Source organism: Trichechus manatus, unplaced genomic scaffold (assembly GCF_000243295.1).
Source record: "Trichechus manatus latirostris isolate Lorelei unplaced genomic scaffold, TriManLat1.0 scaffold00006, whole genome shotgun sequence".
NCBI classification, from domain to species: domain Eukaryota; kingdom Metazoa; phylum Chordata; class Mammalia; order Sirenia; family Trichechidae; genus Trichechus; species Trichechus manatus.
Window position 1 is genome coordinate 5645479 of NW_004443942.1, and position 23202 is coordinate 5668680.

The following is a 23202-nucleotide window of genomic DNA, read 5'->3' on the forward strand; positions in this document are numbered from 1 at the left end:
AAGGTCGAGAAGGGAGAGGGTTGACATGTCTTGGGGTTGTTAACCAATGTCATAAAACACTATGTGTACTACTGTTTAAGGAGAAACTATTTGTTCTGTAAACCTTCACATGAAGTACGACTAAAAAAATAAATAAAAAAGAATAAAAAATAAATATCACAGAACTACTAACCAGAAAAATTAAACAAAAAGACTGCATGTAAAAACTGATTAAATCCAATTAAGTTCTATAGTTAACAGTATTATACAAATACCATTTTCCTCTATTTGATAATGCACTACATTAGAGTATGACATTATTATTCAGGTAAGCTAGATGAAGGGTACCTGGGAACTCACTGTACTATTTTTTTTGCAACTTCTTGTAAATCTAAAACTATTTCAAAATGAAAAAGTTTAACATATTCCAAAAAAGACAATGTAGAACAGAAAAAAAAAAAAGCAAAACTATAATCATTAAACTCAGTAAGATATTTTTAAAAAGACACTGTATCAATAAAACAAGGACAGGGAAGCTGTAAAAAAAAAAAAGTAATAGAACATTTAGAGAATAAGAGCTCTTAGAAATTCAAAGCACAACAACAGAAATTTATAAAAAGTTACTAGAGGAGTTGAAAGAAAAAATTGGGAATATCCTCAAAAGAACAGACAAAAAAATAGAAAATAACAGATTATGGGAAAATTAGAAAAGAGACTTTACCAAAACCTAAATTTAAGTCCAAATACTGCCACTAGTCTAGTAACTGCATCAAAAAAAAATCAACAGTGGTCTGACAATTTAACAAGCCCATTCTAGGTCATTTTAATCTGGTTTTCTTCAAGTGAGTCATTATCTTTTTCATTTCTTGTTCTAAAATCTTCTGCCTTTTTTCCAAAATCAGACTTAGAATCTTCCATCTTTTAGCATTCTTGCATTTTCCTAAAATCGTCAAAGATTACAAATAATATCAATAATTTTAAGATTTTGCAGGCAGTTCCTTTCATAACCATGTTTCAATTGGCCCAAAAGAAAACTCATTTAACTAGATGTATTCTTTATTTCTATATTCATGTTGGTTTTTATGTCCTTCCCAGCAATGTCTGTTTCGCTGTTGCTATGACTTAGTGGTGGTCTGCTCTTCCTCTTTGACAAAGAAGCTCCAAAAAAAAAAAAAGAAAAAAAGGCAGAGAATATTTTTCCTTCATAGCCATGCATTACTGTTATACCTTCCTTGATCACCTTCTTACCTTAGATGTAATATAAGACATACTTTGGTTGGTTTTAGCATATTTTTAAAATCTAGGCTCATTTAAGCGTTTGTTTATTGACTTTTAAAATTATTTTTTATACTTTATTATGGCAATCTTAGCTATTTGCTTCATTTTTAAAATAACGTGTATATCCGAGCTTAAAGAGTTCACTGGGTAGTCACAATAAGGAGCATTTTCTGTCAGAGAAATATCAAAATGCAATTTATTGCATTACTTAACTCCCTAAGTCTTCCTTTTTGGCAGAAACCTGTGCTGTGCAATCATGCTGATCTTTTCTCTGATCAAGAATCAGAAGAACTCAGATTAGTGAAATAAGTTACAAAACACTATGTAGTCCTTAGAAATTATGACATAGAATACTATTTTATAACTTAGGGGATGTTCAGGATTGTTTTTTCTTTAAAAAAAAAAAGAATAAACTATAATAGTACATGTAGTAATATCCCAAAATTTAAGTGTATATGTGTGACTTTATATATATACACAGAAAAAAAGGTTATACACCGAAGTATTTAAAATATTTTTCTTTTGACAATAACATTTTTATTTTCTTCTATGTGCTTTTCTGTACTTACCAAGTTTTATGTAATACATATGTATTACTTTTGCAATAAAGACAGGCATTATTTTTAAAGGATAGGTGGAACCAGAGGACCAAGTGTTCTACAAAGTATAAAGCAAAAAGGTCTAGTTTAAGATTCTGCTTTTGTAACTGTATTACTATAATAAGCTTAGAAAAACATTTCTAGATCCCCAACCACAAAAAAAAGAATCAATACAAGATACCACCAATGTAACTATAAAAATAATTCATGACAGCCATCAAGATGACCATTCAAACATTCAGGAATTAAATGGGGAAATCACCACAAGAACTTCCTTATAGTTCGAGTGCAGGACATTATGAACTATTCAAATACATTAAAAATAAAATGATTTTAAAATGTATATTCCAAAAGTCCCTACAAAATGAACAATTGTAGGATGGGATAATGAAGACAGGAAAAAAAAAATCACTAGTCAAAATGTTTAAAATTGTGGTAAAATGTCCTAATAAAGTAAGCTATGTTACTTGTTAAGATGTAAAATCACAGCAAGAACAATTACCTTTATTTTGAAATACTGTCTGACAAAATCAATTTACACTAATCCAAAAACTTATCTGGCTTACTCTCTGCTTCAGTTTCAATATCCAGATCATCTATTCAGATTCTATGTTGTAAAAGAACAGAAAGTCATTTTAACCAATCAGAGCTTTATCATTTAAAAATATTCAGCCCTATAAAATACTACCATATGTAAGTGATTCAACTAATCTGTAATTCATCTAAAAATAAAAATATATGTAACTCCTTTAGGAAATTATTTCATTTCTTTATCTTGAATTTTATTTTCAAATACATAAAAAATTAATTCAAAATTAGTTTTTCCTTGAAATAAATTTTTTATGATATTAATAAAAAAACAAGAGCAAACATAACGCATTCTCAAATTACATGAAGATTGTACTAATGCTAAACAAAGTAAAGGACAAAGCATCAAACCCATGGAAACAATAAAAAAAAATTTCTATTTTAAATAACTTGCCATTAAACTGATAATCAGACATAATGATCTTTTACATCCAGAAATGCAAGATGAACATAATACCAGGAAGGCCAAACGTCTGTCTCTCAATCTCTCCCTTATAGTCATATATGTATATAATCATAACCCAGAGATAACAGGTAATAAACAAATACACACCTTCCTTTAGGATATGCCAAGGTAGAAACACAGAAACAAGAAAAAAATTTTGAAATCAGAGTATAAAGGGACTCTGCTCTTTCAAACAATGCAGCACTGAAAGCCAGGTCAGCATCCTTGGGCATTACTAGGAAACTTTAGCACATCTGATATTTCCATCATCTTCAAGATTCCTCTGAACAATCAGAAAATGTCCCAGACTCCCCTACCTCACCTGTTCACAGGCTTCCTTTAGCTTTTCTCCCTCTACTGTGTAATAATGCTGTTGCAGTTATTTAGGCTTTATATGTTCAGAGATACAACCCCATCTCTATATTAATTCAGTTCATTTTTTCACAGACACTGACTCAGCCGTGGGTTGTGCAGCACTGACGTTTCTAACCAAACAGCATCCTGTGAGCTGTGATCATCCCATTTCTCCATCTCTGGGCAGTGATTGGGTATTGTAATTGATAGACAGGTGGAAGAAAACTCAGGAGATGAGGGCTTAGAGACATGCTGCCAAATGCCATCTGTAAAGCTAATTCTAGCTCGGCCAGCTTGCCAGGTTTTAGAAAACTAGGATACAGCTAACTTTCTCTTTTTTCCTTCCAATATTTTATGGTGTACTCATTCTGGCAGTAAAGTTTCTCCTTAAAACCAAAGAGAAAATATTATTTGTACTTTAAGAATTCACTCAAGAACTGCTCTTTAGAGCAATCAAACTTTTCAATTTCTAAACTGCTGCTGGGACTATGGAGTGACTTAAAAGGGAAACTGGAAATCTGTCTTCATGCCGTCTTAGAAGAAACGAGCATGCGTACTTCCATGTGGGAGTGAAACCTTGCGGCAAAGTCTGATACTGAATGTGTATGATGCATTTATCTTTAGTAACCTGAGCAGACTGCAGATCTGAGTTTTATATAGTCGTGTACAACCTAATTCAAATATTCCAGAGCTTTTAGCATACTGTTAATTTAGGTATCTTAATATAAGTAATACAGAAAAGATGTACTTTCTTTCTTTTTTAAATAGCAAAAACTCCTCTAACTCATAACTTAAAGAAAGTTGTCACAATTTAGGCTAACTACATCTGAACTGAAATCTCTAAAAATTTCAGCAAGCTACCAGACCTCTTTACAGAAGTATTAACTATACAACAATTCATGGTTCAGTAATTTTTTTAACAATCTAATTCATTTTTATGCATCTTCAAAGGGATCAGAGATACCCTGAGGTCCACCCAATTCCAGATTAGCTTTCCTAACTATATTGTCTTTTATATCAGAAAATGTTATACGTATCGTATCTATGTACAAAATAAGGTTTAGAAAAGAAAGTAACTTCAAGTTGCATTAGATAGAATAGAAACCATAAGGCAATGCCCACCAAGCCCTCAAAATATCAATGGTAAGGACACAAAAAATAGTTACTATTATTGTTACTTATATAAATCAAGAATGTAATTTTTATCCCTGTCAACAAGGAAAGGAGAAAAAAATATACTGAAAGTAAAAGGCAGAAAGAAAGCAGGTTATTCCAAAATGTGGATAGAAAAACAAATTTAAACAAGACAGCTTTTAGGTTATCTTCAAAAGCTAAACCAAATTTAAACTCCTAATTTTGTTTGTGGTAGCAATGTGTGCCCGATTTAAAAATTATTATTTCTCAGCCTCTCTGACACCCAGATATAGTTCTAGCCAATGAGTTATGAGCAGATACCTGCTGGGAATTTTTGAGAAATTTCATTTCCTGATATAAATGAGGCCCCTTTCCTCCTCCTTCTTGTCTGGAAGTTGGACATGACGGCTAGAGCTACACTAGCCATTTTGTGATCATGAAGGAAAAGTCAAGAGAATCAGAGATTTTTGATCCTGACATCCTTAAGCCACTAAATATACATCAGTCATTGCCTATCTCTAGACTTCTTATGTATAAGAAAAGTAAACTCCTAACTTAAGCCAGTATTTAGTCTAGTTTTCTTTTATTCAAACATCCTTAACTAAAATACACAAGACAAAAAAAAAAAAAAAAGGATGAAAGTAGGCAGATCATAGATAAAACAAAATTGGCCATGATCTGGTAACTTAAAGCTGGAGGTTCATTATACTGTTCTATTTTGCATTTGTTTGAAATGTACCATAATAAGTTATTTAAAATTATTTTAAAAATAAAAACAATGAGGAACTTGTTTTTTAAATCCCAGCTCTGCCATTTACAAGCTAGACGGCCTTGGGCAAGTTTATTAGCTTCATTTTTTCATTTCTCAAATGGGGATAGTAATACTATCCATAGAGCTCCACCTTCAGACGCCAGTCAAATTAATCTCCTGAAAATCTCTGTCAGGAATGTCCTCCCTCTACTAATCCTGTAATCACCCAAGAATAAGTTCAAGTCCCATTTTCACCTACTCAAGCTGATACTGATTCCTCCTCTGAATTCTTACTATAACTCAATACTGTAGGTTAGTGCTCTATTTCTTCTAATTATTCCATATATGGATATTAAAGCAGCTCATGATTGTCCCGACACACCTGACTCTCCCCTAAACTAAGAGGAAGTTTTCAAAAATACTTGCTAATTGTTTAGTTTTTAAGAGCTCTCAGCCAGTTAATCGACTATCTTAACTGAAAAGAAACCATATTAAAAAAGTCAAGTTGAACATTTTTTAAAAGTATTCAAAGTTATGTGTTTCAAAGAACATATGGACAAGAGGTCCCTAAAGTAAGCCATTCTTCCTTGGGCTGATTTTCCACTAATAAGGCTAAAAATAACCTCATTCAAAAGACGTCATGGTTCAAGGATGCCCTTTATCACCACTTTTATTCAACAATGTGTTGGAAGTCCCAGCTAGAACAAAAAGACAAGAAAAAGAAATAAAGTGCATCCAAATTGGTAAGGAAGAGGTAAAATTATCCTTATTTACAGATGATATGATTTATACACAGAAAACCCCAAAGAATCCACAAGAAAGCTACTGCAACTAATAGAAGATTTCAGCAAAGTAAGAGGATAAAAGATGAACATACAAAACTCAGATGGAGGAGGTGGGCCAAGATGGCAGAGTAGTCAGACACTTCAGGTAGTCCTTCTTACAACAGAGACCCTAAAAAACAAGTGAATCAATTATATACAACAATCTAGGAGCCCTGAACATCAAATGCAAAGTTGAGGAACTGGACTGAGTGGTAGAGGGAGGAAGAGATGGTTCGGAAGCAGCGAGGAGTTGCCAGACCTGACCCAGAGGGAGCCGGAGCCCTTCAGCCCGAATCAGCTCGGGGGTGAGTGGTGAGGCAGGCAAGCAGCAGAGCTTGGGAGGCGTTTTCCACACCGGGAGAGACCCAGTCGCACAGAGTCTACTCGGCCATCCAGAACCAGTGAGAAGCAGCCCTTGACTGGAGAAAGATAAGTATTTGCGTCTGGCCTACCACACGGATAAAAAACACATCCCCTTAGGGAAAACCCTCTCTCCTGTTTACCTCCCTATTCCCTGCTCTGTGCTGGGTTCAGGACGGCAACAGGGACTGCTGAGTCCCCTGGGCCAGAAGCAGGATCTGTCACGTGCACTGAGCCATTCTCCAGGCCTTGGAGACTGAACAAATTAACAAACGGGGGAAGAAATAATCTACCAGCTCCCCTAAGCCAGGAGCTCAGAGCAGGCACAACTCCTTTGCCTATGCACAGGCATAAGGGATCCACAGACTTTGAGTGCCTTTCGCTCTGCAGAGACTTGTGTGGGCCCATTTCAACAGCACAGGCCCTTATTACCGCAGTACAACCAGGTATATACCTGAAATCTAGCTTCAACTGTTTCAACTGGTAGGTTTGTGACATTTGACACTGCTCTGCCCATTAACCAGGGTCTTCACCTACCCATATTGGGGGCCTGAGGACTGGTGGCTCCACCCACGCCACCTAGTCACCTGCGATAGAGGCCCAAGAATAAGAGGGGACTCCCAGTCCTTACAGCCAACAGCATTGGGTGCTCATAGTCCAGCTGCAAAACTCACCCACCTACGTGCTCTAGGAAACAGGGACACGCTTTCCTCCTGAATACTCAGAGGCAGCCGTCAACCCCTGACTTGCTTAGTGTCTGTTGCCTGCTATAGCTGGATGCCTGTGCCTACACCAATCATCCATGCCTGTCTAGGACTGTAGGTGAGAGCCTGCACAACACACTTGGTGGCCAACTACCTGGACACCTGAGCTAAACCCATACAGGAGGAATAGGCAGACTTCTGAGCTCACATACTTAGGGGCAGGACATTGGAGCTTCCGGGGCACTGGTGATGGACTCAGCTCACACGAGCAGCCTATCTGGGCATATCAAAACAAAACAAGCAGCTAGGACACAGTAAGCAAACATAAAATAAATAAATATAATAACTTATTGATAACTCAGAGACAATAATCAATACCAAATCACATAAAGAGCAGACCATGATGGCTTCAGCAAACTCCCAAAATAAAGAATCTAGAAATTTTCCAGAGGAAGAAACTTTCTTGGAATTACCAGACACAGAATAAAAAAGATTAAAATACAGAACTCTTCAAGACATCATGAAGGAAATTATGCAAAGTGCAGAACACGCAATACAGGAACTTAAAAAGATTAGAGAAGAGCATAATGACAAATTTAATAGGCTGCAAGAATCCATAGAGAGGCAGCAATCAGAAATCCAGAAGATCAAGAATAAAATTGCAGAATTAGACAACGCAACAGAAACTCATAGGAGCAGATTTGAGGCAATGGAAGTCAGAATTAGAGAGATTGAAGATAAAGCACTTGATACCAACTTATTTGACGAAAAATCAGATAAAAGGATTTAAAAAAAATGACGGAACCCTAAGAATTATGTGGGACTCTATCAAGAGGAATAACCCACGAGTGACTGGAGTACCAGAACGGGGGGGATAACAGAAAATACAGAGAGAATTGTTGAAGATTTGTTGGCAGAAAATTTCCGATACTGTGAAAGATGACAAGATATCTATCCAAGACGCTCATTGAACCCCACATAAGGTAGATTCTAAAAGAAAGTCACCAAGACATATTATAATCACACTTGCCAAAACCAAAGATAAAGGGAGAATTTTAAGAGTGGCTACGGATAAACGAAAAGTCATCTACAAAGGAGAGTCAATAACAAAAAGCTCGGACTACTCAGCAGAAACCATGCAGGCAAGAAGGCAATGGGATGACATATATAAAGCTTGAAGGAAAAAATGCCAGCCAAGAATTATATATCCAGCAAAACTGTCTCTCAAACATGACAGCAAAATTAGGGCATTTCCAGATAAACAGAAGTTTAGGGAATTTGCAAAAACCAAACCAATATTACAAGAAATACTAAAGGCAGTCCTCTGGTTAGAAAATCAATAACATCAGATAACAACCCAAGACTAGAACACAGGACACAGCAACCAGATATCAACCCAGATAGGGAAATCACAAAAATAAATCAAAGCTAAAACACTGAAAAGAAGGAAACAGAGATGTCAATATGTAAAAGATGACCACATTAAAACAAAATAAAGGGACTAAAAAATCTAGACATAGATTTTTTGTATTGAGAGGAAGTCAAGGTGATGTAAGGAAATAAAAGACTGATTTAAACTTAGAAACATAGGGTAAATATTCAGGTAACCACAAAGGAAACTAACAATCCTACACGTCAAAACAAAAAACAAGAAAAAATAAAGACTCAGCAAATACAAAATCAACAATGAAAAAGATGAAAAGAAAATACTTAAAGAAAAATGACTCAGCACAGAAAATTAAGTGGAACAAAGAAACTGTCAAGAAGACACCAAAAAAGACATGAAAATGACAGCACTAAACTCATACCTATCAATAATTATGGTGAATGTAAATGGACTAAATGCACCAGTAAAGAGACAGAGAGTGGCAGACTGGATAAAAAAGCATGATCCATTCATATGCTGCCTATAAGAGACAAACCTTAGACTTAAAGACACAAATAAACTGAAACTTACAGGATGGAAAAAAATATATCAAGCAAACAACACTCAAAAAAGAGCAGGAGTGGCAATATAAATCTCTGACAAAATAGACTTTAAAGTAAAATCTACCACAAAGGATAAGGAAGGACACCATATAATGATTAAAGGGTCTACACACCAGGAGGACATAACTATAATAAATATTTATGCACTCAACGACAGGGCTCCAAAATACACAAAACAAACTCTAACAGCATTAAAAAGAGAGAGAGAGAGCTCCACAACAGTAGTACAAGACTTCGACACACCACTTTTGGTGAAGGACAGAACAGCTAGAAAGAAGCTCAACAAAGATATGGAAGATCTAAACGCTCAATCAACCAACTTGATCTCATAGACATATACCGAACACTCCACCCAACAGCAGCCAAATATAGTTTTCCAACGTACATGGAACAGTCTCCAAAACAGACCACATATTAGGCCATAAAGCAAGCCTTAATAAAATCCAAACCATTGAAATACTACAAAGCATCTTTCTGACCATAAAGTCATAAAGTAGAAGTCAACAACAGAAAAAGCAAGGAAAAAGAAAACACATGGAAACTGAACAACACCTTGCTCAAAAACTACTGGGTTATAGAAGAAATTAAGGATGGCATAAAGAAATTCATCGAATCAAATGAGAATGAAAACACATTCTACCAGAACCTTTGAGACACAGCAAAAGCAGTGCTCAGAGGTCAACTGATAGCAATAAATGCACACATCCAAAAAGAAGAAAGGGCCAAAATCAAAACATTAACCCTACAACTGGAACAAGTAGAAAGAGAGCAGCAAAAGAAGCCCTCGGGTACCAGAAGAAAGGAAATAATAAGAATTAGAGCAAAATTAAATGAAATAGAGAACAAAAAAACAACTGAAAGAGTTAACAAGACCAAAAGCTGGTTCTTTGAAAAGATCAACAAAATTGATACACTACTGGCCAAACTGAGAAAAGAGAAACAGCAGAGGAAGCAAATAACCAGTATAAGAAAAGAGATGGGTGATATGACAACAGACCCAACTGAAATTAAAAGGATCATAACAGAATACTATAAAAAACTGAACTCTAACAAATTTGAAAACCTAGAGGAAATGGACAAATTTCTAGAAAGTCACTACCTAACTAACACAAACAGAGGTAGAACAACTAAATAAACCCATAACAAAAGAAAAGACTGAAAAGGTAACTTAAAAACTCCCAATAAAAAAAAGCCCTGGCCTAGATGGCTTCACTGGAGAATTCTACCAAACTTTCAGAGAAGAGTTAACACCATTACTACTAAAGGTATCTCAGAGCATAGAAAAGGATGGAATACTCCCCAAACTCATTCTATGTAGCCAGCATAACCCTGATACCAAAACCAGGTAAAGATGCCACAAAAAAAAAAAAAAAAAATTACAGACCAATATCCCTCATGAACATTGACACAAAAATCCTCAACAAAATTCTACCTAATAGAATTCAACAACATATCAAAAAAATAATTCACCATGATCAACTGGGATTTACACCAGGTATGCAGGGATGGTTCAACATCAGAAAAGTAATGTAATCCATCACGTTAATAAAACAAAAGAAACACATGATCTTATCAATTGATACAGAAAAGGCATTTGACAAAGTCCAACACCTATTCATGATAAAAAAAAAAAACCTCACAGCAAAACAGGAATAGAAGGGAAATTCCTCAACATAATTAACGGCATTTATACAAAGCCAACAGCCAACATCATCCTAAATGGAGAGACTTTGAAAGCATTCCCCTTGAGGATGGGAACCAGACAAGGATGCCCTTTATCACTACTCTTATTCAACCTTGTGCTGGAGGTTCTAGCCAGAGCAATTCAGCTAGAAAAAGAAATAAAGGTTATCCAAATTAGTAAGGAAGAAGTAAAAGTATCTCTACTTGCAGGTGGTATGATCTTATACACAGAAAACCTCAAAGAATCCAGAAGAAAACTACTGGAATAGAAGATTTCAACAAAGTATCAGGATACAAGATAAACATACAAAAATCAGTTGGATTCCTTTACAACAACACAAAGAAGTTCGAAGAGGAAATCACCAAATCAATACCATTTAAATAGCCCCCAAAAAGATAAAATACTTAGGAATAAATCTAACCAGAGACGTAAAAGATCTATACAATGAAAACTACAAGATGTTACTGCAAGAAACCAAGAGACCTGCATAAGTGGAAAAACATAACTTGCTTATGGATAGGAAGACTCGACGTTGTGAAAATGTCAATCCTATCCAAAGCGATCTACAGATACAATGCAATCCCAATCCAAATTCCAACGGCATTTTTTAATGAGATGGAGAAACAAATCACCGACTTCATATGGAAAGTAAAGAGGCCCCGGATAAGTAAAGCATTACTCAAGAAGAAGAACAAAGTGGGAGGCCTCACACTACCTGATTTTAGAACCTATTATACCACCATGGTAGTCAAAACAGCCTGGTACTGGAACAACAGATACATAGACCAATGGAAAAGAATTGAGAATCCAGACATAAATTCATGCACCTATGAGCAGCTGATATTTGACAAAGTCCCAAAGTCCATTAATTGGGGAAAAGACAGTCTCTTTAACAGATGGTGCTGGCATAACAGGATTATCCATCTGCAAAAAAATGAAACAAGACCTATACTTCACACTATGCACAAAAAATAACTCAAAATGGATCACAGACCTAAATATCAAATTGAGAATGATAAAGATCATGGAAGAAAAAATAGGGACAACGCTAGGAGCCCTAATACATGACATAAACACAATACGAACCATAAGTAACAATGCACAAGTACCACAAGAGAGACTAGACAACTGGGAGCTCTTAAAAATCAAACACTTATGCTCATCAAAAGACTTCACACAAAAGACATCCTATGGACTGGGAAAAAATTTTTGGCTACGACAAATCCGATCAGCGTCTAATCTCTAAAATCTACAAGATACTGCAAAACCTCAACAAGAAAAAGACAAACAACCCAATTAAAAAACGGGCAAAGGATATGAACAGGCACTTCGCAAAGAAGATATTCAGGCAGCTAACAGACACATGAAGAAATGCTCATGATCATTAGCCATTAGAGAAATGCAAATCAAAACTACAATGAGATACCATCCCACCCCAACAAGGCTAGCACTAATCCAAAACACACAAAATAATAAATGTTGGAGAGGTTGTGGAGAGACTGGACACTTACACACTGCTGGTGGGAATGTAACAAGGTACAACCACTTTGGAAATCGATTTGGCACTACCTTTAAAAGCTAGAAATAGAAGTACCATATGATCCACCAATCCCACTCCTTGGAATATATCCTAGAAAAATAAGACCCATCACACGAATAGATACATGCACACCTGTGTTCATTGCAGCACTGGTCACGATAGCAAAAAGATGGAAACAACCTAGGTGCCCATCGACGAATGGATAAACAAATTATGGTATATTCACACAATGGAATACTACGCAATGATAAAGAACAATGATGAAGCCATGAAACACCTCATAATATGGAGGAATCTGGAGGGCATTATGCTGAGTGAATTTAGTCAGTCACAGAAGGACAAGTATTGTATAAGACCACTATTATAAGAACTCAAGAAAAGGTTTAAACACAGAAGAAAATATTCTTTGATGGTTACAAGGGTGGGAAAGGAGGGTGAGGGTTATTCACTAACTAGATAGTAGACAAGAATTATCTTAGGTGAAGGGAAGGATAGCACACACTACAGGAGAAGTCAGCTCAGCTAGACTAAACCAAAGCTAAGTTTCCTGAATACGATCAAACACTTTGAGTGACAGAGTAGCAGGGGTGGGGGTCTGGGGACCATGCTTTCAGGGGACATCTAGGTTAACTGGCATAACAAAGTTTATTAAGAATATCTTCTACATCCTACTTTGGTGAGTGGCGCCTGGCGTCTTAAAAGCTAGCAAGCGGCCATCTAAGATGCCTCAATTGGTCCCAGTTACCTGAAGTAAAGGAGAATGAAGAACACCAAAGACACAAGGAAAGTATTAGCTCAAGAGACAGAAAGAGCCACATAGACCAGACTTCATCAGCTTGAGACCAGAAGAACTGGATGGTGCCCAGCTACCACCAATGACCACCCTGACAGGGAACACAACAGAGAGTCCCTGATGGAGCAAGGGAAGGGTGGGATGCAGAACTCAAATACTAGTAAAAAGACCAGACTTCGAAAAGGAAATCACCAAATCAATACCTTTTACCATAGCCCCCAAGAAGATAAAGTATTTAGGAATAATCTAACCAGGGACATAAAAGACCTATACAAAGAAAACTACAAAATGCTATTGCAAGAAACCAAAAGAGATCTACCTAAGCGGAAAAACATACCATGCTCAAGGACAGGAAAACTCACCATTGTGAAAATGTCAATTCTACCCAAAGCGATCTACAGATACAATGTAATCCCAATCCAAATTCCAACTGCATTCTTTAACGAGATGGAAAAACAAATCACTAACTTCATATGGAAAGGGAAGAGGCCTCAGATAAAGTAAAGCATTACTGAAGAAGAGAAGAACATAGTGGAAGGCCTCACACTACCTGGTTTTAGAACTTGTTATATAGCCACAGTAGTCAAAACTGCCTGGTACTGGTACAACAACACACAAACCAATGGAACAGAATTGAGAACTCAGATGTAAATCCATCCATCTATGAGCAGCTGATGCTTTTACAGAGGGCCAAAATCCATTAAATGGGGACGAGACAGTCTCTTTAACAAATGGTGCTGGTATAACTGGAAGTCCATCTGTAAAAAAAAAAAAAATGAAACAAGATTCATATCTCACACCATACACAAAAACTAACTCAAAATGGATCAAAGACCTAAATATGAAATCTAAAACAATAAAGGTCATGGAAGAAAAAATAGGGACAATGTTAGGGGCATGGCATAAACAGTATACAAACTGTAACTAACAATGCACCAATACCAAAAGAGAAACTAGATAATGCGGAGCTCCTAAAAATCAAACATTTACACTCATCAAAAGTCTTCATCAAAAGAGTAAAAAAAGAATCTACAGACTGGGAAAAAGTTTTTGGCTACAACATGTCCGACTAGGGTCTCTAAAATCTACAAAATACTTCAACACCTCAATAACAAAAAAACAAATAATCCAGTTAAAAAATGGGCAAAAGATATGAACAGACATTTCACCGAAGAAGACATTCAGGTAGCTATCACACACGAGGAAATGCTCATAATCATTAGCCATTTGCCAAATGTAAATCAAAACTACAATGAGATATCATCTTACCCTGAGAATACTGGCACTAATCCAAAAAACACAAAATAACAAATGTTGGAGAGGATGCAGGGAGATTGGAACGCTTATGCAGTGCTGGTGGGAATGTAAAATGTACAACCACTTTGGAAAACAATATGACGCTTCCTTAAATAGCTAGAAACAGAAATACCATACGATCCAGCAATCCCACTCCTAGGATTATACCCTAGAAAAATAAGAGCCATCACACGAATAGACATATGCACACTCATGTTCACTGTAGCATTATTCACAATAGCAAAATGATAGAAATAACCTAAATGGCCATCAACAGATGAATGGATAAACAAATTATGGTACATACACACGACGGAATATTAGGCAACGATAAAGAACAATGATGAATTCATGAAACATCTCACAACATGGATGAATCTGGCGGGCATTATGTTGAGTGAAATAAGTCAGTCACAAAAGGACAAATATTGTATAAGACCACTATTTTAAGAACTCAAGAAAAGGTTTACACACAGAAAAATACGTTCTTTGATGGTTATGAGGGTGGGGAGGGAGGGGAAGGGGAAATCACTAACTAGATAGTAGACAAGCGTCAATTTTGGTGAAGGGAAAGACAACACACAATATAGAGGAAGTCAGCACAAGTAGACCAAAGCAAAAGCAAAGAAGTTACCTAGACATATTCAAACACTTTGAGGGACCGAGTAGCTGGGGCTGTGGGCTGTAGACCATAGTCTTGGGGGAGATCAGGTCATTTGGTATAACATAGTTCATAAAGAAAATATTCTATATCCCACTTTGGTGAGTAGTGTCCCAGGTCTTAAAAGCTTGCAAGCAGCCATCCAAGATACCTCTATTGGTCCAATTCTGTCCAGAGCAAAGGAAAGTGAAACAAACCAAAGACGCAAGGAAAATACTAGCCCAAAGGACTAAAGGACCACATGAACCAGAGACTCCACCAGCCTGAGACCAGAAAAACTAGATGGTGTCCGGCTACCACCAACGACTGCTCTGACAGGGACTACAACAGAGAGTCCTGGACAGAACGGGAGAAAAATGTAGAATGGAATTTAAATTCATGAAAAAAGACCAGACATATTGGTCTGACAGAGACTGGAGGGACCCCGAAACTATGGCCCCTGGACACTCTGCTAATTCAGAACTGAAACCATTCCTGAAGCCAACTTTTCAGACAAAGATTAGACAGGCGTATAAAACAAAAAATAACACACGTGAGGAACGTGCTTCTTAGTTCAATCAAATATACAAGACCAAATGGTCAACTCCTGTCCAAAAGCAAGAAGAGAAGGCAGAAAAGGACAGGAACCGGACAAATGGACACAGGGAACCCTGGGTGGAAAGTGGGAGCATAATGTCACATTGTGGGGATTGCAACCAATGTCACAAAACAATATATGTACAAATTTTTTAAAGAGAAATTAACTTGAACTTTCACCTAAAGCACAATTTAAAAAAAAAAAGAATTCATGGTCATTTCATTTTAAAAACTCAATTTATTGGTATTTACAGTAAAACCTGCAAAAGCCAGAACCTGTGTAAGGGGGAAACCTGTCAGAGAAGGAAAACTCAAATATTTTCCACTAATAGAGAGTGATAGGAAAGTGGTAAAACTGTACCCTGTCAAAGGAAAAGAAAACTTGTGAGACCTGGAAAAACAAGGCAGTACCGTCAAGTTCTGAATCTCACAGGTTTCACTGTATCTTCTAATTCTCTTTAATGTTTTTCACTCAAAGGGCCCTAAATACTGCTGCAGTCTACCGGAAAACAACAGCACCAACAGCACCAAACAGTTACTGATGCTACAATGCTACAGATATCAAGAAGAGGTATGGGATTTGTTACTGAAATGAAATAGCAGCAATGAAAAAAGTACAGGTAGTCCCCAACTTACAACACATGCAAGTTATGACGAACCACACTTAACGACTGTCCTTTTTTTGTTTTTTACATCTTATCATTAGTAGTATGTACTACATACAACGTTGTAGCATGTAATTTGTTGATGTTATCATTCTCATGCCAACCTCCAAAGACAAATAAAGATCAGATTTATAAAGATATTGAGAAAAAAAAAGACAATAATAATAAAAACTGATAAAAAAAAAAAGAAGTATTCAACTTACATCACAACCAACTTACAACGGCATCATCGGAACAAAACTCCGTCGTAAGCTGGGGACTACTTGTGCTGTTAGTTTTTATAAATTTTCCCACTGTATGCATTTAGCTTTTATAAAGCAAACAGCGGTTTATTTTATCCTCTGTCATCACTTCATTATGAGTATTGTACATCAGAAAAAAAAAAAATCAAGAACTAGGAAAGATAACAATTCATCTGAAAAAATATATATATATACCATAAAACCGAAAACCAAACCTGTTGCCGTCGAGTCAATTTTGACTCACACCAACCCTACAGGACAGAGTAGAACTGCCCCATACGGTTTCCAAGGAGCAGCTGGTGGATTCAAACTGCCAACCTTTTGCTTTGCAGCCAAACTCTTAACCACTGTGCCACCAGGGCTCCATATATCCCACAGAAGATATAAATATAGCCCCCTATTTTATGTGATCAAACCAATACCCCTTTAATTTCCAACAGAAGATAATATCCATGTAATAGCGTGGAGAAAGAGAAGTAGAGTCCCAGTTGAATAAGATACACACACAAACAAAACAAACTAAAAAAACACTCATACTATTTGGCATGTACTTAAAATTCATAAAGTCAACTTAACATTACCATTTTAAACCTCACCATGTTAAAAGTTCAAAGTAAAGGTGGACCTCTTATCAGGAGACTTAAGTACTAGTCACTCATTTTCTATCTATAGCATATAGTTAAAAAGTACCCAAACTATTCCTTTAAAATTGCAAAAAGAATTTCAATATCATATATGTTTTATTCTTCAAGAAAGTTGGTATTAGTTAGCAGTGATCAGGAGAATTTTACATTTAAGTCAGTTAAATGCTCATTAATATCCCTGAAGTAATATTCATAAAGCAAAATCCTCCACGAAAACATGCTTACATACCTGTAATATGTGAGGCTTATGAGCTGTCAATAAACATCCTAAAATATCAGACCATGAAGTATTCTAAATGAAATGCTCCTCATTAATTCACTCAGCACAAAATAAAAGCTTTAAAAACAACATATAAATGGGCTGAAACTTTTGAAACGAATTTTTATTGAATGCATTAGACTTTAACTGAACTAGCAGAGTTTATTCCAGAAAGATTAATTTTCCCATTAGGATCAGGATGACAACAAGATATAAACAAATTTACATCGTTAAAAATGCATGGACTTATAAAATAAACAATATCAACCATAGTAACGTGTTCCCTTAAACAATTAACTATATGAGACCGAACAGTCAACAGTCGGCCAAAAGCAGAGGGGACGGGAAGCTAGATCAATGGAAACAGAACAAACAAAATGGAAATAATCAGAATGCTCACACATTGTACAAATTGTAACCAATGGCATGGAACAATTTGTATAAAAATTGTTAAAGGGGAACCTAATTTGCTGTGTAAATTTTCACCTAAAACACAATAAAATGCTATTTAAAAAAAATGTATGGAGACAAACACTGATATAAACCTATAAATTATCATATGTAATCTGCATTCACAATGTATTTACAGCACTAAATAAACTCCTATTACAGAGTTTTAATTACAAAGAACTACTTGTTTTGCCAGTGTTCTCAATTAAATTAATAGCAGCATTTATTAATGGGGTTAATTAAGAAGATTTTATCATTATTTAGAAACAAAAATAAAATTCAAACAAATATAAATATAGGAAAACTAAAAGGAAAGACACGTTTCTCTAAAAGTTCTTAAAGAAAAAATACAAACATCCCTAATATTTTATAAACCACCCCCCATCCTGACAGGACTTGCCACAACCAAATGCAGTACAGTCTTTATAATCAGTTTTATCAAAGTTTTGATATGCAATATACATATTTTTTACCTACCTTGAATGTTTATAAAGTTTACGAGGTCTACTATGCAATTTCCGATCCCAATTCTCTGGATCACTGGAGTTACTGTCATAAGGATGAGGCCGTCCTGCCATCCCACTTCAAGCTTCCTCACACTACTGCTCTGAAAGCACACATGTAGCACCCACAACCTACATAAAAGAGTAGTGTTGACCTTTAAATCTATTCCATGCAGAAAAAAAGTCAAAGAATTTTATATATTTTCTAATATTGTTGTGACATTTTTTTAAAGTGATGAACAGATTATAAAATATTACATACAAGCTGGATGAAAATAAATACCAGCAGTCCCCAATTTACGACGTATTTGAATTATAACAAACCACACTTACAACCATGTTTTTTTTTTTTTTTTTGGGTACATCTTTTCATTAGTAATATGTACTACATACAATGATGTAGCGTGTAATTTGCTGATGTTATTCTCAGATGTTCACTTGCAGATGTTCAATGTTATGATTTATAAAGATACTGACAGGCAATAATAATAAAAACTTATAAAAAAAAGAGGTATTCTGCTATGTCAAAACCAACTTACGATGGAGTGTCAGAACAGAACCTCGTTGTAAGTCTGGGACTACCTGTACCATAAGTCTTTTTAAGTACTTTTCATTTAGTTCTTCTATTAAATTTTCCATCTGTATGTAATAGTTTAATGCTGTGCTATTTATATTTAGTAAATAAACAACTGTCATCAAGGTACCTCATATTTCCAAATATCAATATAGTACCAAAAAGGCAAAAACATTCCATAAAATGATTCTTTCAGATGAAATTTCACTGGGAATACATTTCTTAATTACAAAAAGAAAAGTTTAAGATGCTTAGAAAAGCATCTAGTAAGACCAAATAACAATGTTATTGTTTACCAAGTTAAGACCCTAACAGAAATTTAATATTTGCTTGAAAACAAATGTATATAGACATACTGATGTTTCCTTACAGTGTAATTACTACAAAAATATCTTATCAATATGATTCATACACTTCATGTCTTTTCATATATGAGGCTTGTAACTGTTATATCCACTACAGTCATATGAAATTATAAAATTCACTTAACAATAGCTTTACAGAATATCTGAACTAAATACTTTAAAGTACATTCATTACCCAATTTAATCTTCACAACCTCTTGCAAGGTGGGTATTAAACCCCCGTAAATGAAACAGGAAACAATCTCAGAATTTAGGTAACTTTGCCAAACGTGACAATGCTGATAAATTGCAGGATTATAAAGAGCAGTAAGAATTTTCTCGACAGATTAAAGCCTCAATCTTGAAAAATGCACAGACTTCAGTATTTTGTTTGGAAATAGCAGTTCATATTTGACCCAAAGAAAAACGAAATGAGGTTAACCAATCTGAACAAAGGTATATAGGTTAGTGTAGAACCCTGGTTTCTGGACACCCACTCTCGTATGCCTTCTATATACTTTTCATGGAGGAAAGTTGGGGGGACCTGTGCATAAAAGTCAAAGGGAAATTCCAGAGTTGAGAAAAATATCATACTCTCCTGCATTTTATAAGGTAGTCCAATATAATTTCACAAGGAATACTGAAGATAAACTTACTTAAATTGTGAATTTATATCAAACTCAGTAGAAGAAATGCTTTAATTTTAGAGAAACCATTTTGCTATTTTATAATTTCTTCTCATAGTTACTTTGCGTTTTTTCCAAAAAATGTTGAAAATCTTGTAATAAATGAACATTTTAGTACAACACATATATAAATAAAATACAATGAGTGAAATAAAAATAACAGAGAAAGAAAAGAAAGGAGAGTTGCACATAACTAATTCAAATTCCTAAGGAAATGCAATGCAGTTTATTTGCTAAATGCTCCTGGAAAAGGATATCTACTTCCTCAGGAGTCACTGAAGGAGCCCTGGTGGTGTAGTGGTTAAGAGCCTGGCTGCTAACCAACAGGCGGGCAGTTCGAATCCACCGGCTGCTCCTAAGAAACCTTCTGGTGCAATTCTACTCTGTCATACAGGGCCACTATAGTTGGAATTGACTTGATGGCAACAGGTTTGGTTTTTTTATGTGTCAGAAGTCACTGAATCACAGAAAATTAATCAGGTATTAGATTAACATAAAAACTTAAATTATTTTAAAAACACAAAAAATCATAATCTCATCTGAGTTTTTAACTATAAAAATAAAAATGTATTAAGTATAAAAAGTCAATAATATATTATCTGTACTGAAAAGAAGAGGCAGAAGAGAAGAAAAGAACAAATCAGAGACAAAAGAGAAAAACAGAAAAAAAGTGACCACTGAGCAAGAGAGACACAAAAGTTATAAAGAATAATAGGGGGAAAAAAATCAAGAGGAAGGGAGAAAAAAGATGTAGCGAGGTTTCACAGATTCTGAAGATTTCTGTCCTCACTCTATAGGTCTTCCAATAAGCTATTTCAGACATTAACATTTCTCTTCAAGAGCATTCTACCTCTGCTTCACTTTTAATTGTAAAAGACTTCCCTCTGAATAAGACAACAACAGATGTCCGCTGAGGAAAGAATGATTCTAAACCCTAAGAGGCAGTGACCAAAAAAAAAAAAAAAAACAACCCCAAGGAATGGCTAAGGTAGATTCAGATTTTCCACACTTACTACACTGGGTGGAGCCCTAGGGGCCCAGTGGTTAAGAGCTCGGCTGCTAACCAAAAGGTTGGCAGTTCGAATCCACCAGCAGCTCCTTGGAAATCCTACGGGGCAATTCTACTCTGTCCTATAGGATCGCAATGAGCTGGCATCAACTCCATGGCAACGGGTTTGCTATTACAGTGGGTGGCACATATCTAGCAGCAGGGATATACCAGTATGTCTTCCTAGTCAATCCTACTGAAACAAATGAGCACGTACTTTACAAAAAGTCATAAATAAATAAATAAATATTCAGAAAAAGGTTATCAGAAACTCAACTGGAAAATCATATTCACATTTCATTGATCAAAACTTAGGTATACCGTAATTTGCAATATACGCTTTCCCATCCCCCACCCTTCTTCACCCCGACTAGGCCTCCTCTGCTTCCCGCGGCCACAATCTCTTGACTGGGAAACACCGGCTGCTTGGATTCCACACACCCTAACAGGTGGCTCTCGGAGTGCCATTTGTTTGCTGCTGGTGTTGCTTTTTTCCACTTCTTTTGATTTCTTCCTAGCCTCTCGCCACCTCCCCCTCCTTTCGCTGGAGTAGCTCACTCCATACACTATCTTTGCTTCTTCCTAAGGGGCTGCAGAGCTCTGGTAATTTGTGATATATGCTTTCCCACTCTCTACCCTTCTTCACCCACACTCGGCCCCCTGTGCTTCCCATGGACACAGTCTCTTGTCCAGAAACAGCAGCCCGCACTAGCTGGCTCTCTGAGTGCTATTTGTTGGCTGCTAGTGTTGCTTTTATTTTTCTGCTTCTTTTAATTTCTTACATGCCTCTCGCCATCTCCCCCTCCTTTTGCTTGAGTACCTGGCTCTGTGCGCCATCTTTGCTTCCTCCTGAGGGGCTGCAGAGCTCCGTTCGAGTGAGGAGCTGCTTCCTGGTCTGGGCTGCTGCACTGGTGGGATCCCGGGGCTTTTGTTCATTTGTTTGTTTTGAATTGTTTGTTTGTTTTCTTTTCCTTTTCTTGAGTTGGGAGCCCTTTCTGGCCAGGCGGAGCTGCTTGGCAAGGGGAATCACTCTCGGCTTCCACAGACATGCAGAGGGAGCCCTGAGAGCATTTCATTATTCGTTGGTTTTTTTTTTTTCCTGTTTTTTTGGGGGCCTTTCTTCTGCTTTTTATAATTTGTTTTGTTTTCTTTTCCCTCTTTTTCCCTATTTGTCTTTCTTCATTGCTCAGTTTGCCGTCTCTCTATATCTTCCTTCTCTTTCTGTTCCCTGAATACCTGGCGTTGTATACCTCTACGCCTTCTAGCCAGACTGTACTACAACACCTGAGAGTGACTTCCCCAGACTGCATAGCTGCAGCGGTAGGATCCCTGGGAACTTTGCGGTTCTTTAACCTTACTGATTTTTATTTATTCATTCTTTTCTTTTCTTTCTCTTCCCCTTTTTGTTTTTCTCCATTTCATAGTCTCTCATGTCTCCACTCCAACGGCAAGCTCCCCTAGCATTTCTTTTTTTGTTTTTTGTACGTTTCTGGCTCCTCTGCCTCTCTCCTCTCTCCTCTCTCCCATACTCATCTTAGCTCCACATATAACAATCTCCCTGCTGCATCCTGCCTACCTGCACCGGGTGCTTGACATCACACCACCAAGCAGCACAGGCACGGCCTACTGGAACCTGCCCTGCACTGATGACCGACCTGCTCTGGTGGCTGTAGTAAGTGTCACAAACAACCCATCCCAGTAACTCCTCTTCAGCGAGACCTGCCCTGCCATACCATATATGAGTGACTGACCCTTACAGTTGGAGAAGGTGAAAAGTATTGTGCCCACAGACGAGGAAACAACAAAGAACACACAGTCTGCCTGCTCACACATAGTCAAATTTTCTTTTAAAAAAGGGACGAAACAAACAAATCTACAATCAATAAATGAGAAAAATAACTACTGAATGCCGCGAAGACAGCAGACAATATCAAAACATTTAAAAAACAGGACAGGGTGGTTCCACTAGGCATCCAAAATAAAACACCAGATGACTCTCCTCTGGAAGAAAAAGCACTAGAACTACCTGATAAGGAATTCAAATCTCCATACTCAGAATTCTCCAAGAACTGAGACAAAAGCTGACAAACATGAGGAAAAAATAGACAAATTCATGGAAAACACAGACAAAAAATTGGAAGAATTCAGGAAAATGATGTAGGAACAAAATGCCAAAATAAATTCACAACTAGAAATTATACAAAGACAACAATTAGAAATCCAAAAGATAAA

At 36.4% G+C, this 23202-nt stretch overlaps 1 protein-coding gene across 5 annotated transcripts in view; it reads right to left on the reverse strand.

Moving 5' to 3' along the window:
- BTBD10 (BTB domain containing 10) overlaps positions 1–23202 on the reverse strand; it is an 87623-nt gene that overhangs the window by 25317 nt on the left and 39104 nt on the right. For 2 of the 5 annotated variants that reach the window (XM_004369663.1, XM_023737357.1), the window contains exon 2: positions 18293–18450. The exons of 1 other annotated variant lie outside the window; for it this stretch is intronic. In XM_004369663.1, the coding sequence (XP_004369720.1) occupies positions 18293–18393 (101 nt within the window). In that variant the 5' untranslated portion in view covers positions 18394–18450. Of the gene's footprint in view, positions 1–2997; positions 5018–18292; positions 18605–23202 lie in introns of those variants that run through there. 2 more of the 5 variants (XM_023737351.1, XM_004369662.2) reach the window with 2 other exon arrangements.